This window comes from Thamnophis sirtalis, unplaced genomic scaffold (genome assembly GCF_051295495.1).
Source record: "Thamnophis sirtalis isolate CommonGarterSnake01/CBP01778 unplaced genomic scaffold, rThaSir2_p1.2 scaffold_11, whole genome shotgun sequence".
In the NCBI taxonomy this organism is placed as follows: domain Eukaryota; kingdom Metazoa; phylum Chordata; class Lepidosauria; order Squamata; family Natricidae; genus Thamnophis; species Thamnophis sirtalis.
This window is the reverse complement of record NW_028261391.1, coordinates 61,818,560-61,836,086: the sequence shown is the minus strand read 5'-3', so window position 1 is coordinate 61,836,086 and position 17,527 is coordinate 61,818,560. Positions and strand designations below refer to the sequence as shown.

The window sequence follows — 17,527 nt, the reverse complement described above, 5'->3', positions numbered from 1 at the left end:
AATGTTTTGGACTAGGACTATAGAAATCTAGATTTATGGTCAATTTCAGCCATGGACGCCTAGTGAGTCATTCTGGATCATCCATTATCTGTTAGCCGAACTTATAGCAATAGCAGTTAAACTTATATACCGCTTCATAGGACTTTCAGCCTCTCTAAGCGGTTTACAGAGTCAGCATATTGCCCCCAACAATCCGGGTCCTCATTTTACCCACCTCGGAAGGATGGAAGGCTGAGTCAACCTTGAGCCGGTGAGATTTGAACAGCCGAACTGCAGAACTGCAGTCAGCTGAAGTAGCCTGCAGTGCTGCATTTAACCACTGCGCCACCACAGCTTATCTATGCAGTTGCTTTTGGTTTAATTGTGGAAGTACACATAAAGCATCTTAATGCCCCTGGAAAATATCTATGCAGTATGTGTATCTGTAGGAGCAAATATCTTGAAATCTGATTGTTGCTTACATGAAAAATTTCTGGCTATGCTATTATTCATGTTTCATATGTGAATGTCCTGAGGGTAATATCACTTAAGATGAAAAATAAAGTTAATTGAGAGTGTTTGTGAATATTTCTGGCCTGTGAATGCTTGAACAAAATTCTTAGAAGCTTTTTGTAATACTTTTTGTAAGAGCCGAGGTGGCGCAGTGGTTAGGGTGTAGTACTGCAGACCACTTCAGCTGACCGTTATCTGCAGTTCAGCGGTTCTAATCTCACCGGCTCAAGGTTGACTCAGCCTTCCATCCTTCCGAGGTGGGTGAAATGAGGACCCAGACTGTGGGGGCGATATGCTGACTCTGTAAACCGCTTAGAGAGGGCTGAAAGCCCTATGAAGCGGTATATAAGTCGAACTGCTATTGCTATTGCTATAATACACTACAAAGTATTAGGTCAAGATTACTTAAGATGACTTGTTTGGTTGACTGGAATTATAAAATGAAAACTTCAGTTTTCTAACATTTATGAGTGGAATCTGCACTATCTTGGGATACCGGTAAAAAAGACAGAAGTATTTGTCTTCCTTAAAAATATGTCAGCCTTTACTTCTGATTAGCTTCGGGAATGTAAATGCTGTTTCTACTTTTTTCAGCAAACAATTCCAGTTTGGACGTATCCTTACAAAAGGTTATATCATTTAGCAAACATCTTTCATTTCAAATGTAGAATGTTTTCTTAATAAGATAACATAAAACATAGAAATAATAAATTGCCTTTTTATTTTGACCACTTAAATATTATTTATTTCAAAGTTTGAATTTCAGGGCAATTGAGAGAAAAGCAAAGGAAGTTAACAGCCCCTGACTTGTTACGGGAAATTTGACTGCTGCTGTCAAAAAGAGAGCTGCCAGAAAGATTAATTCCAGATTCACATAACATACTAGAAATGAACTATTCTAAATGACACACTAGGGAGATATTTATCATGACTAATTCATGCTGTACTAAACTTAAGCTAATCAAGGCAAAATGCAAAGAGGTTAGTTGTGAATTATATCAAAACAATGAAGGCCTGCTATAATGCTTGTGATTGGTATGATTTACATTACTAAAACATGAAGACAGATGATTCCTGGAAACTTGTCATATAGACTGTATAATTATGATTTAGCTTTTTAAAACCAATTCTGTATGAATCCATCTTCTATTTTGCAAGAAAATGCAAAGAAGATGCAATTCAAAGATGCTTTCAAATCTCAATAGATGTTTTTTTAGTTGACCCATGGTCTTGTAGTTAGTATATAGCACGCTTTTATTAAAGCCGTAATGCACTTCCTTATGGACCTATTCAACGAAATATTTCTCTTTTGTAGCTTTCATATCAACAATTATATTTTCATAACTCATATAAAAAAGCATTTTATACACTCACTCACTCACTCGACGCCTCTTCACCCAACGTGGGTATAGGCGACTTCCATGGAAATTTATGGCGATCCATGGAAGCTGTTTCGGCTGGATATACCCAAGGGGACGCCAGTCCCAAGGGTCGACAGAGCCCGATTGGTGGGAACAGGGGGCACCACGTGAAGGCCGGGTTGTCGTTTGATAGTTGAGAGGCTATATTTGGCGCATCAACTATCCTTGCCCCCCCCCCATTTTATACAATACAATTTAACTTAATTTAATTACCTTAGTTAATATAGAAATGGTGCAGCATATAGAATCTATAAATGTAAGATGAAGTACTGAAAAGGAGACATATACTTCTTTGGAAGTGTGTTTTATTTTTTGTGCTAAAAATTTAAAAACATGTCTAATGTTTTTAAAAGCTCCTTTTTCAGAGTCATAAGATCAATTTTGCAATGGTGAAAAAAAAATGAAAGCAGTTAAAGGTAATAAACAAACAAACTGTTTAGAAGAATACTGATTATTTTCCTTTATTTTTATTATCCGTATTTTTACTATTCGGCTGTTTAGAACTATGTCCATACATGAAATCACTGGAATATTATTATTTTAGTTATAAATAAACATTCAGAGATCTTACCTCAGTAGAGAAACCATAAAACGTATTTCTGTCATCAGCAGTCTGGAGCCAAAGTACAAAAACTGCTGTAGACTAAATAGTATTTATTGGTCTTGAAAGGCTAATTACATAATCTTTTTATTACACTGTTTTAGCATAGGATGAAATACTAGAGTGTCTTCTGAGAGCTGTGACCCTTTTCAGACCCTTGTAATTCATTCAGTGATGTTTTATTATCATATGATGTGCTGTTTATTACTCTTGCCCAGTGAAGTGGCTGAACAATGTTGATAAATTCTCGCCTCAGAAAATTTTGAAGTATTAGTGAAAACTTTTATCTAAACAAGTGAAGATTTTCTTGATAGTCAAAAATGTAGCAATACTTTAAAATTGCTTTTGTCATACCAGTTCATACTTGTATTGGGAGGCATTTTCTGAATTGAATGAGCCTAAAAATCCTAATCTTTTTCATTCCGGTTTTGCTCCCAATCAGAAATGTAAATCAATAGCAATAGCAGTTAGACTTATATACCGCTTCATAGGGCTTTCAGCCCTCTCTAAGCGGTTTACAGAGTCAGCATATTGCCCCCTAACAATCCGGGTCCTCATTTTACCCACCTCGGAAGGATGGAAGGCTGAGTCAACCTTGAGCCGGTAAGATTTGAACCGCTGAACTGCAGATAACAGTCAGCTGAAATGGCCTGCAGTACTGCACCCTAACCACCGTGCCACCTCTAAATTATAAGTAACTGTAGTTAATTGTTTCCAACCAGCCTATCTAGGATAATTTACATAACTTATATTAAAGAACTAAAATGTTCATATAAATTATAGTTGTAATAATTGCATTGCCTGGCTATGAATTTTGTTCTTTTGGATTTTGTCCTAAATCAAGAATTGTTCTCAGCCTGTTGCCTATTCTTTCCTGTTCCCTAAGATAAGTTCTTCTTCTTACCTATTACCTAAATGGATAATGTTACCTACTTGGGTAATGTAATGTCTACAACCAAACAAATAAGCTCATGGGTTCCACAGTTCAACCCTGAGCTACATATATTTTCTTCTATTGGAGTTGTATTGAATTAATGCATGTACTGCCTGAGAATTCATTCCTGCAGTTAAATATGCATCTATAATGAATGAATTATTTATTTTTTATACAGAAAATAATAATCGGCAGCCAATTTTTGGCTCTCCTTTGTTGTATGCTGGTTTTCTAGTGTAAAAATATGTTTCTGACACTAGAAAATCAGTGCAGATAATGTAAAATGCATTAAAAGATGCTTTAAATGGCATACAATTAGAGGATATTTGGAAAAATACAAATCATTAAAATACAATCCATTCTAAGAATGGTAATTCTTGTACTGTTCAGTTAAAAATAGGGATTTTTACAGATTGTTAAACAAATGGTGTACATATCATTGTGGTGCCATTTGATTGACAATAAAATAACCCTTGTGTTTCAATCTGCCCTGAAATTGTTTTTAATCTCTCAAGAATAGTTGAAACTCTTCAGGTACATGTGTTTCATAAACGTTTCTTTTTTCTTGGCCACAAGTTCGATAGGGTCTCTAAGACAGCCAGTTTAATGTAGTGGTTAATGGTGTGAGTTTTAACCCTGCCTTGGGCACAAAGCCAACTGGGTGATCTTGAGGAGCCAAGGTGGCGCAGTGGTTAAATGCAGCACTGCAGGCTACTGCTAGATCAGCAGTTCAGCGGTTCAAATCTCACCGGCTCAGGGTTGACTCAGCCTTCCATCCTTCCGAGGTGGGTAAAATGAGGACCCAGATTGTTGGGGGCAATATGCTGACTCTCTGTAAACCGCTTAGAGAGGGCTGAAAGCCCTATGAAGCGGTATATAAGTCTACTGCTATATTGAACCAGTCACTTTCACTCAGCCCTAGGAATCAGGCAATGGCAAAACCACTTTTGAAAGGTTATGAAAAGGTTTAGGTTTAGGTTTTATTTGACTTGTATGCCGCCCTATTCCCGAAAGACTCAGGGCGGCTAACAATCAGAAGGGGAGGGGGTACAATAATAAAAGTAGAAAACAGAAATTTAAAATACAACAACAGTCATAACCTTGAAGGGGGCTGGATAGTTCAACAGCCCGGAACAGCCAGGTCTTAGTTGCTTTGCGGAAGGCCAGAAGGGTGGTAAGGGTCCGGATCTCAACGGGGAGATCGTTCCAGAGGGCCGGAGCAGCCACAGAGAAGGCCCTCCCTCGGGGAGTCACCAGCCGACATTGGCCGGCAGATGGAATTCGGAGGAGGTCTAGTCTGTGGGATCTAATAGGTCTTTGGGAGGTGACTGGCAGGAGGCGGTCTCTCAAATAACCAAGTCCGATACCATGTAGGGCTTTAAAAGTAACGACTAGCACCTTGAAACGTGTCCGGAGACCAATGGGCAGCCAGTGCAGCTCGCGGAGGATAGGTGTAACGTGGGTGTACCGAGGTGCACCCACAATCGCTCGCGTGGCTGCATTCTGGACAAGCTGAAGTCTTCGAACACTCTTCAAGGGCAGCCCCATGTAGAGCGCGTTACAGTAGTCCAGTCTTGAGGTGACGAGGGCGTGAGTGACTATCCGAAGGGCCTCCCGGTCCAGGTAGGGTCGCAATTGGTGCATCAGGCGAACCTGGGCAAAGGCCCCCCTGGTCACAGCCGACAGATGGTGTTCTAGAGTCAGCTGTGGATCCAGGAGGACTCCCAAATTGCAGGGAGTCGCAGAGTCAGTCTCTGAGAATCAGACACAAATGAATGGATGAAAACACCCCTCCCCCATCTACTAAGCTATTGAAAAGAGAAAATGAGAATTTCATTATCACATTTCTATCAATGAGGTCAGTTCGACAGAATTACAATTAATAGCATCTTCTTCAGAATAATAGTCAATCAGTGCTGGGAGCAGAGTGTACCTTTAAAAATATGAATGAGCCGAGGTGGCGCAGTGGTTAGGGTGCAGTACTACAGGACACTTCAGCTGACTGCTATCTGCAGTTCAGTGGTTCAAATCTCACCGGCTCAAGGTTGACTCAGCCTTCCATCCTTCCGAGGTGGGTGAAATGAGGACCCAGACTGTGGGGGCAATATGCTGACTCTGTAAACCGCTTAGAGAGGGCTGAAAGCCTTATGAAGCGGTATTTGTCTATTGCTATTGCTATTTACATCCTTAAGCAGATTAAAGGAATTGAAGGATGTACAATAATTTCTCTGGTTTTCAATTGGTAGCATCTCCACTAACGTAACCTATTTACAGTATTCTATTTAGTATACTATTTTTGTTTTTGTTTTTTAAAAAAATTCTGGAATTATAGATCTTCAATCTACCCCTTTCAGCGTCTGTAAATATAATCCTATATCAACTCAATGTTGCTATCACAAAGTTTTTAAAATATTTTTTGACTGATTTCTTTGTTAGCAAATGGATATGTGGATTAGACTGAATTTTTAAAAGTAAATGATCTGAGTAAGGCAAGATTGTAATGTAATACTGAACAAATGTCATATTAATTGTGATAAGTTTATTTCACATTTAACTATACTTTATGTGTGGAGTTGTTTTTAACAATAATTCATTGTACAACTGCATAGATTTCCATTTCCAGCAGATTTGATAACTTGTCACAACCACATTCTGAGCTCTTGTACTCATTGCATGGTAGACTAAAAGTGTAAAAGAAAACTTAATCAAGGAGAGCAGGGGGTTGGACTAGAAGACCTCCAAGGTCTCTTCCAACTCTGTTATTCTGTTATATCTGTTATAATTGTTACAGACTAGAAATAGCCTCGAAGAGAGTAGGCTGAATATTTTTGTCTGCCACTTTCAAGCTTCCATTCACTTGTGTAGACTAGGAGCCATCTGACAACTTGAATTATTCATGCTTTAAAAAGAACTTACCACTTAAAATATTTGAGGTTTTTGAAACAGGAGCTTGGAAAATACCAGAATGTACCAGAAATCTGATTTGCATGTTAAAGAAGTAGGAATATAGTCAAAGCTGGCTATTTAGAATTATACAAAGGATTTTCTTCTCTTCCCCTGCAAATTTCTCCTTTTTTTTCTTTAGTTGATTATATAAATTAAGACGTTAATGTTAACCAAAGATTAAAGATGGTTTAATCCTTAAATATAGGCCTGAGAAACAACACAGATACCTGGGAGGAAAAGAAAAAAGGGTTTCCTATCGATTTCACCTATCATTTTAAACAAATGCTGCTCAATAAGATTTTACAACAGGGAGCATAAAGGCTTGTGTCATATCCAGTTGTTCTGAAGAATTGAATTAGTTGGTCCTATAAGCACTACATATTCAAAATAAACAAAATGTTTATATACTCTTAACAGAGGTTGACAGAATGGTACCAATGCCGCAATAATCTCAGGATTCCTACATGGGGGTCATAGGAATCTTTTGGTAAACAAACCAACACCACTGCCAGTATAGAAGTTGGTTTTTAGTGACGTGTTGCCAAACTCCCTCTTTGAAATAGCTGTTGGCCTCTGTCTTAATCACAAGTATGTATCTATGCATATGCATTTGTGTAAAAGTCTATTCTGAAATATTTCACTAGAATAAATGTATTACTAGCTTTCAAAAAAAAAATGATCAGCAAAAATATCTGTTCTCGTTCCTGATATTTTGAAACAATAACAACATCCTAAGCCATCAAAATAGAAATATTAGACACAAGGTTTTTTTGTTGTTGTTCTAGGGCCAAGTTTAAGTGTGGCCGGGCTTTCCAAAAATATAAGTTCTGGAATGTTGAATGTGAAGCCAGATACTGAAGCTCTTTTGCTCCTTGACATGTGAAAATAAATTATATGTAAAAAGAGGCTGTAGAGCAGTGTTTCTCAACCTTGGCGACTTTAAGTCCTATGGACCTCAACTCCCAGAATTCCCCAGCCAGCAATGCTGGCTAGCGAATTCTGGGAGTTGAAGTCCACAGGACTTAAAGTCGCCAAGGTTGAGAAACACTGCTGTAGAGTCTCTACTGGCCCTGGTACTTAAGGCTGCCTAGCACTGTTTCCTAGCATCACTGTATAAAGTTGGGATGGTGAACCTCTGGCACGCGTGCCACAGCTGGCACATGGAGCCATTTGTCAGGGCATGCAAGGCGTTCAGTCTTTTTTAAAGCCATCTTTTGCCATCCCCAAGCTCCAGAGGCTTTATGGGAGCCTAGGGAGGGTGAAAAGAGCCTCCTCCGCCCCCCCCCCCCGGCCCTCCAGAGGCTTCAGGAGCTTCTCTGAAGCCCCTGGAACGCAAAAATCCAGCCCTATGGGCAAACCGGAAGTTCAGGAACAGACTTCTGGTTTGCTCATAGGATGGGTTTAAGCCCTCCGGAGGCTTCAGGGACCAAGGTGGCGCAGTGGTTAAATGCAGCACTGCAGGCTACTTCAGCTGACTGCAGTTCTGCAGTTCAGCTGTTCAAATCTCACCGGCTCAGGGTTGACTCAGCCTTCTATCCTTCCGAGGTGGGTAAAATGAGGACCTGGATTGTTGTTGGGGGCAATATGCTGACTCTGTAAACCGCTTAGAGAGGGCTGAAAGCCCTATGAAGCGGTATATAAGTCTAACTGCTATTGCTATTGCTATTCTAAAGCCTCCGGAGGACTAAAAATGACCCTACGAGTCAAACCGCAAGTGACTTCCTGCGCACGACCCCCCCCCCTGCGCGCCATGCACACCAAAAAAAGGTTTGCCATTGCTGGTATAAGGTATGGGCATCCACAAAGAAGATCCAATGCATGCAAACTCTCCCTGCACTCTGGAACCTTGACCAAATAGTTGGGTTTTTTCCCCCCCTTCCTCCTTCAACACTGCTTTATCCTGTGTGATGCTCTCTAAACAGCGTTTGTGAAAACAGAGTAGCTGAATTTAGTTGCAAAGACCTCTCTCGGGGTGGATAACGCATATCTCTGTTTATGTAATTAAATAAGGGGGCAAGGGTCTGCTGTTATATCGGGCTGATGGGATTCTGCTGGTGTCCTCTTTCAAGGAAAAGGCTGAATTTAATAAATCCTTGGATTGGCTCACGTTTTCTCATGCCTTTGCCTTAATATATTGCTGTTGATAATTTTAGGGTATTTTGTTTATGTAATGTTAAAATTCCTTTACAAAGCAGCTGTCTGGAAACTGAGACGAAGGCCTTAATTCACTTTTAATAAAAGATCAATGGGTTTATTGTGGAAAAATAGAACACAGATGTACACTGTACCTGATAAAAGAATTAAATGTGTGTTTAACCTCTTTTGTTTGTACTGTGCTACTGGTACTCGACCTCCTTTGTTTTTTTGCAACTATTATCTTTCTCTGGAGCTTTTTACTTTTCATATTTGGCTTAGTCTATAAAAACAAACCCCACTAACATACCCTCATCTCAAATGCTCACCAAATCCCTTAGAGTTTCCAAAATATTTTAAAAGTAAATCTTCAGACTTAAAGTTTTATTAAAATCTTTGGCCTTGCCTTGGAACAGAAGTCCAGAGATGCTTTTAGCGCAGGAACTAGAAAGGTTTGCAAAGTGAGAATACTTCAATTAAAGACTCCTTAAGGCAGAACTGCCAAGTTTGCCTCCAGAAGTTTCCAATTAAATATCTAGCCATGCCTGAATGAATGTCATATGTAAGGTTTTTCTTTCAGTGTCTCTTTTACAAGAGGGAAACTAGCGACAAGAAAGATTGGTTGAATGCCTTTTTGGCTGAAGACTAAAAAAGGAGAAAGAAAGGAGAGACAAAATAATTACTCGAGTTGAAATTTGCCTGTAGAATAAATCTGAGTGAGATATTCTCCCTCTTCATCAGGAATATTTTGTCTTCTTTGCCCCCTCATAGTGGAATGTGTGGGATGAAACAAAAAAATGATGCAAGTGTTTTGCATACTTCAAAAGAGCCATGTGGAAAGATATATTTAATAAACAGTAAGATGCACACATTATGCCAGATAATTGTGGAGACAGGGTGTTCTGTTTCCATTCTGCTGCTTGGGCACACGATAAGCTGTTCCTACTGCCAAAAGCAGAATTGTGATTTGGTGCACTACTATGATTTTCTCTAAGTGAACACATATGGACCGAGTGGCACATAAAGAGGAATTTTATGATTGTCATCACAAATTGAAACCGTGGCAATGGGCCTTCAATGTAACATGACTTCATTTCCTAACATGAGAGAGAAGAATAGCTTAGCTCAGGTCAGCTAGGCTTCTAAAAAGAGCCGAGGTGGCGTGAAACAGAGCCGAGGTGGCGCAGTGGTTAAATGCAGCACTGCAGGCTACTTCAGCTGACTGCAGTTCTGCAGTTCGGCTGTTCAAATCTCACCAGCTCAGGGTTGACTCAGCCTTCCATCCTTCCGAGGTGGGTAAAATGAGGACCCGGATTGTTGTTGGGGGCGATATGCTGACTCTGTAAACCGCTTAGAGAGGGCTGAAAGCCCTATGAAGCGGTATAGAAGTCTAACTGCTATTGCTATTGCTATTGATCTATATGCTGCACCTATAGAGGATGAATGTACTCCTAATTTTCCAGTTTTCTATTTTTAGACTATACATGTTTTTTTGTAAGTCTATTTGCTGTGCATTTTATTAAACTGATGGGGGCAATATGCTGACTCTGTAAACCGCTTAGAGAGGGCTGAAAGCCCTATGAAGCGGTATATAAGTCTAACTGCTATTGCTATTGCTATTCTACCCCAGCCTCTTCCTCCAACTTGACTCAGAGAAGGGGTTTACATGTATACGAATTACAATTCACTGTTGCTGAATGTCAGGCAAACTATTTTTTACTAACTATGGTTTGTTAAAATAAAACAGCTGCATAAGCTACATTGTTACATCATAGTTAGATGCAATAAGGAGCTGTGGCTAATCAAAAGCATGAATGAAAATTTTCACACCCATTATGATTTTGTGGGAATAATGAAAATAGTTTCTGTTTTAAATAGTATAAACATTGTTTAAATGTTAGCCTTCATGTGAAGCCATCTGAAAAAAAAAATTCCTAAAATGTAGAAAGTGAAGTTTTTCATTGATCAGATAAATATGTTACTGATATTTTTCTTTGAGGAAATAATTTAACAATTTAATGGGTCTTAAAAATATTTCATGTGTTAAGTCCACATGTTCTTAATATGAAAATCTTAATATAAAAATATGATGATTGGCAGGTGATAGTTTCCTTCAATTCTTTTTGTTGCTTTTCTTCCCCACTAGATATGTGGATATGGAATTCGAACCATATGTTAGGTCATTGCTTAATATTCGTTTGCATCTGCTGTAAAAATAGCCAGCTCTCTAGTGCCAAACTTAAATTAAAACTGTTATAAAATACAGATAGTAGTTGACTTATCATTATAACAGTGCCTGGAATTTTGGTCACAAGTCAATGTAGTAAGTAGTTGGGTCATCACATGGCCAGATTCAATTCTTTTTGTAAAGGAAGTGACTACTTTCGTAAAGTGAATTGTGATCATTAAAGGAATATATCCAATGGGCATTTCCTGCCAGAAAATGACAAAACACTTGCAAATCATGGTTACATAACTGGATAACTCTGCAACTGATCATAAATGCAGGTTAGTTGCAAAATGCCTGAAATGCAATCGTGTGAGAGCGTTGAGGTGGCAGACATAACTTCAAGGATGGGTTGTAAGCTTTTTAAAAAGTCCATTGTAACCCCGAACACTGTTAAGTGACTTAAGTCACTTAAATCACTAGTCATAAGTCAAGGATTATCTGTCAATAGGGGTTGTCTTTGATTCAATGTACAATAATGATGTTGAGAATATGTAAACACAACAACGGATAGAGTGGATGGAGGGAGGAGTAGAAGGAAAGATAGGAAGGAGAGGAGAAAGGAAAGGAATAGGAGAAAGGGAAAGGCATAGGAAGAATGGGAGGGAATGTAAAAGTAGGAAAGAGGGGAGGAATGGGAAGAAGAGGGGAAGGGTAAAGGGGAGGAAGGTGAAGGAGAGAAGGGAAAGGAGAGGAGGAAGGAAGGAAGGAGAGAAGAAAGAGAAGAAAGGGGGGTAGGAAGGAGGGAGGGAAGCAAGGAGGGAAGGAAGGAGAGGAGGAGAGAAGAAAGGAGGGAAGGAAGGAGGGAAGGAAGGAGGGAAGGAAGGAGGGAATGTAGGAGAGAAGGAAGGGGAGAAGGAAGGAGGAAAGGAAGGGGGAAAGGAAGGAGAGAAGAAAGGAGGGAAGGAAGGAGGGAAGGAAGGAAGGAGGGAAGGGGGAAGGAGGGAGGGAAGGAAGGAGGGAAGGAAGGAGAGTAGGAGAGAAGAAACGAGGGAAGGAAAGAGGGAAGGAGGGAAGAAGAAGTAGGACCGTTGTAAGATAAGATGGATCTATGGGATGGTAAGAAAGCAATCTTCAAGTATATTGTCAACTGTAGGGAAAAATTGTTATAAATACATATTATTAATAACAGTTATGAGATCATATAATTGTGAATGTATATATGAAATTGATTAAAAAAAACAATAATGATGTTGATATTTATTCCATATTTAGTTCACTTAAGTTTGCTTGCTTGATTAGCCTAGCCTCAGCATCTGTTAGGCTTCTCTGTGGCTAAAGTTGAAATCTTCTGGGCTGAAAGGATATATATATATATCACCTAAAATTTGGCATTGTAGTTTGCTTTCCAAAATATTTTTTCATAGATTTTGTATAAATGATTATCCTGAAGATATTTATTTTTGGCTCAAGAGATTTTCTCCTTTTCTCAAATTTAATGATTGGTAAAATAAGGGATATTTCAGATTTTATTTTATAGAAAGAAAAATGTTCCAAATGTTTCACTTTGAGGTAGCATTGTAGAAAAAGAGCCATCCTAATCCATGGTAGGAAAAAAAAAATCAGGAGCAGAAGCTTCTTTTCCAGCTAACAAATGTTATTAAAAAGTGTAAGCTTTCATGAGCTTCACCTTGCTTCACCCACTACATGGAATGGCTTAATACAGCTTTTAATACAATATAATGTGTTAAAAGTCAGAAAAGCTGCTGCCAACCTCATTTCCATTAAGGTGGCAATATCTGTGATCTGTCAGAAAAGATTTAATTTTACAGAACTGCTTTAAGGCTTACTTTCATTAACAGCTTATGTATCACTGAAGATGCTGGTGAAGTTTGGAGCTTCAATTTTGAAGGGACAGAGTGGGTTTGAAGCATGTAATAGCCCAGATGTAGCATCTCTCCTTTTAAAGAAACGGCATCTTTTCCTAAGATTGCACTGTTGCAGCACCATCCTCAGAAAAGACTCATTGGTTTAAGAACTTGTTTACGGGTACTAAGCCTGCACCAGAGGTGGGTTGCTCCCGGTTCAACCCGGTTCAGCCGAACTGGTAGTGGAATTTTTTGCCTGGGTCACAGAACCGGGAGTGACCCAGGCTTGCCGTGACCCCAACCGGTTCCCTTGCTGCCGCTGATGTCACCGCCATGTTGTTTTTTAATGACCGTGTGTTTGCAAAGAGCAATTTACACATAGAGCCGAGGTGGCACAGTGGTTAGGGTGCAGTACTGCAGGCCACTTCAGCTGACTGTTATCAGCCGAGGTGGCGCAGTGGTTAAATGCAGCACTGCAGGCTACTGCTAGATCAGCAGTTCAGTGGTTCAAATCTCACCGGCTCAGGGTTGACTCAGCCTTCCATCCTTCCGAGGTGGGTAAAATGAGGACCCAGATTGTTGGGGGCAATATGCTGACTCTCTGTAAACCGCTTAGAGAGGGCTGAAAGCCCTATGAAGCGGTATATAAGTCTACTGCTATTGCTATTGCTATTATCTGCAGTTCAGCGGTTCTAATCTCACCAGCTCAAGGTTGACTCAGCCTTCCATCCTTCCGAGGTGGGTGAAATGAGGACCCCGACTGTGGGGGCGATATGCTGACTCTGTAAACCGCTTAGAGAGGGCTGAAAGCCCTATGAAGCGGTATATAAGTCTAACTGCCATTGCTACTCTGAAACACTCTAATTTATTTGAACCCAATCCTGTGCCCCGCTATTTTCATTTTATATCCGTACATATCCTGATTTTTTGTTAGTTTGTTTTTAAGTCTTTCAGCTAGAATTAGTTTTCATTTGATTAAGACAGGTGATGTAAAGGAGCAGAGTTGATAATTCATTCTCCAGATTTTCTTTCCCCAATTTGGTACCCACCAGCTGTGTTGGGGTTGCAGATGCTAAAATTCCCAGCTAGTATGGTGATGCTGGCAGACATTCTGTGACTTGTAGGTAACGGCTTAATGTGTTATTTAGTATTGGGTTTAATTCCGTTTTATCTTCTCAAAACAATAAACTGTCACATAAATTGTTCTTAATGTGCAATGTATTTTTGCTTACAGCAGCTGCCAGTGAAATTAAGATAATTGTCATTAATGTTACCGTTGCGATACCATATTTTTTTTAAAAAAGGAGATGCAGTAAAAGATAAAGAGACCGTCCAGTGTTCATATAGATATGTTCGTTTTGTCTTATTTCAAATGCACGTTGCATTCTTTGTAAATGTCTTCAAATTTCCTGGGGGATTCCTGGCACTTTCATATCCAAGAATAAAACAAGTATTGGTGTTTTGTTTTTTTTTAATTGGCCAAAGTTGGACATCCCAGCAGAAAATCTACATACTTAGAGAAATTTACATTTGTTCACACATACTGTACCAGGATTGTTTTATTAAGCTTTCATATCTATATTAGGCAGGAGACTTTTTGGACAAAGAGATATTTGAATTTGATAAATGGCATGCTATTATTTTCTTTGCAGGGGCAGTATAGACCTTCTGATTTACTATGTCCAGAGACGTATACTTGGATACCCCTTGAGCAGTGTCTGCCTACTCTTGAGCATTCAAAATATTCTCGCCTCAATCAAGACTTGAAAATAGGTAGGTGCATAACTTCAGTTCATTGGAACTTTTGCAGACACCTTCAGTCTATAATGTACTAACTGGATACTTGTGTTCCGCTACAAAACTGTGTGATTGTGCTTAATAAATTGACACTTACAGCTTAAAAATTAATGAATAGTTAGCATCAGAACATGTTATTAATAATAATAATAATATAAGAAATACTAATGATCTGATGCTTATTTCAAAAAATCCTTTCTTAGCGAGGACCTGGAAGCCAAGAGGAACATATGTGCCAAATTTAAAGTTTGTAGGCTTTACAGTTCTAGAGATTTTGTGATGCTGCATGAGTGGTATTTCACTTTTATATATACTGTGTTTCCCCGAAAATAAGACTTATTTTCTTTTTATCCGCAAAATATGGCTTGGGCCTTATTATGAGGTGGGGGGGTTTATTGTTTTTTGGTTTGGCGGGCGGCTGCTCTCTTCTGAGCGGGCTCCCAAAGAGCCGGGCACAGCCTTATGGGTGAATGGCTGTGTTGCGCTGTCGCAGCAGCGCAACACAACAGCCATGAAGCGACCACGCTCACGAGTAGCCACCCGGCAAACCCCCTTTCCAGCGTCATTCACTGACCGCCTGTTTGCTGCCGCCCGACCCCCGTGGCTTGGCGCCTTCAAAATGCCAGTGAATGATGCTCTGCACGGCTGGAGGGGGGGGTGCATGAGTGGCTGTTCTGCTCCTGCTTGCGCGCCTCCCACCTCACGATGCCCTGGCCCAGCTCTCCCTGCAGAGCCAGGGCACCTCCGCTGCTGCCACCACCGCCATCCAGCATGGCTTTTTCGGCGGCTTCCAAACCGAGTCTTCCAGCAGTGGCCACTCTGGGCGTACGCTCTATGGTTGTGGGCCAGCTGCCGGCAGAGCATACAACCATAGAGCATACATCCAGAGCAGCCACTGCTGGAAGACTCGGTTTGGAAGCCGCCAAAAAAGCCATGCTGGGATGGTGGCGGCAGTGGAGGTGCCCTGGCTCTGCAGGAAGAGCTGGGTGAGTCTGGGCGGTGGGTGAGCGAGAGCGGAACAGCCGCTCGCACAACCCCCCTCTCCAGCCGTGCAGAGCGCCTGTTGCCGAAACATTGCCAAGACAATCTCAATCTTACACGGGAAAAGACCCGAATATATCGACTATTCCTTTAGAATTTTTCACAAGCTATTATGTTACCTAAGAAAAAATCCTATAGTCCCTTTCATATATTCACCAGTGTCAAGTGCTGAAATAACACGATGGTAATGGAGTAATGGAAACACACACACACATGTACATATAGCCTCGGTGAACAAACTCTTTCATAGGAATGCCCTGGGAAATATTTGTATCCTGTGCAATGTGACATTTTGTGTAAAGATAAAATATTTGTACGAGGTAGTGTGAGGAAGTGGGAAGAACTTATGTTTTCCACTACATTTCATCGTCTGCTCCTGAGGAATATATGAATTAGGGCACAGTCTCACATTATATGGCATTATAGAGCTAAAGAAAAATACGCTTCTCTTTGAAAGGCCCTGTTTGTGTCCTACGCAATATTTTTATGCTTCTTTAAAATGTGAGGCTTTTCCTGGCATTGATCTTTAGGCAAAACCTGTTGCTTCCTAGATTATTTTGTTATAGAAGTAAATGGTTCTGTTGATAAATATGAAAGTGCTTACTCATGTCTGAATACTTTATCCAGAAGAAAATAAATCAATTTATAGTTGGTGAGGGGTTTTTTTTCATGCTGTTTTCCTTGAACATGTAATGAGGAGCTTTCTGACTTTGGCTGATCTGTAAAGTCTGAATTGATTCTGAGATTAAAACAATGCCAAAATACGCCTTGCCCGTAAGAAGAAGATTACACTGCTTTATAAATTGAATTCAAACAAAACCATCTGACTAGGAGACGGACAAAATGCTGCTTTGAATAGGTGGTCTAGAAAAAATTTCCAAGATGAAGGAACTAATACCCAAATAATAATAGTGATCTTAGCTTAAAGAATTTGAACGTTTGTACCAATTCTACTTCAAAATAATAAATGTTAAAGTCTGCCTCTTTGTCCATAGTGAATGCATAAGTGCAGATACAATATGAATTCAAGCTTGGGTCCTGTGGCTTAAGGAAATTAAAACATAATGCCTGCTGTGAATGAGAGCCATCAAGGTTTATGCAGCTACCATCCCAAGGCTTGTCTCCTGCAGAATACTGCCTTTACAGTCATCAGTTTAAAAAAAGGCCTTTAATTACAATGTAATGAATATTGGCTTAAACCAGTGTTTCCCAAACTTTTGACATATGTGTACCCCTTCTATAATTTTCGTAACGCTGAGTACCCCTCATAAAAAACATATGCTTTAATAAAAATCAAAATATATTTATTTTTTTATTTTTTGGGTACATACGCAAAATAAACGAAAGTTGTAAAGAACGTTTATTTGATTCAATGAGAAGGATGAAATTGTTTATGTTGAGATGACAGATCATCATAATTTGGTTCCCTGGTTGTTAATTATAATCTGAGATGCGGTTCCACGTCCAATAGTCTCTTCCTTTTTTTCGACTTAAATGTCTACAAATGCAGAAAAAGCAACTTCGCATAAATATGAAGTTGGAAAAGGCAAGATGTATTTCAGGACTTTTTCTGTTAAAACCGGATACACGTGTTGCATTTGTAACCAGAATGATGTTAAAGTATGACGCGCCTATTTCTTTCCTTGTTCTGTGGGCGCAGCTAAGCACGGTGCAGTGGATATTCCCACGTGATCCCCACCAAATTCCGGTGCAACGCGTACCCCCACCAAACTCTTCCCGTACCCCTGGGGGTACGCGTACCACACTTTGGGAAACACTGGCTTAGACAGACAGTGGTATGCTGTTTCACATGCTATAGTTTGCTTTATCAATGTGTGTTATGCTATTGAGTTCATAAGAGTTTGATAGACCACCCAATTCATAAAATAGTTGTCAGAATTGAACAATGTAAGAAGACAGAGTTATCTTATCAATAGCTGTAAATGACCACCAGCTTACTTCGTTTCAAAAATGTATCTTTTACTGAATCTGGTGAGATTCAGTAGAAATATTATTTATTCTAATAGTGATACTTGTTAGCTACCTTTGGAAGAATTATTTAGCGATATTCATTTATTGGTGATCATTTCTTCAGACCTATCACACCATAATCTGTCATGCCAAAGC

General features: G+C 39.7%; 1 protein-coding gene across 4 annotated transcripts in view; it reads left to right on the top strand.

Moving 5' to 3' along the window:
• Window positions 1-17,527, top strand: part of ATE1 (arginyltransferase 1) — a 78,991-nt gene that overhangs the window by 49,995 nt on the left and 11,469 nt on the right. For all 4 annotated transcript variants that reach the window (XM_087725915.1, XM_087725914.1, XM_087725913.1 and 1 more), the window contains one exon: window positions 14,215-14,335. In XM_087725915.1, coding sequence (XP_087582041.1) covers window positions 14,215-14,335 — 121 coding nt within the window. The remainder of the gene's footprint in view (window positions 1-14,214; window positions 14,336-17,527) is intronic.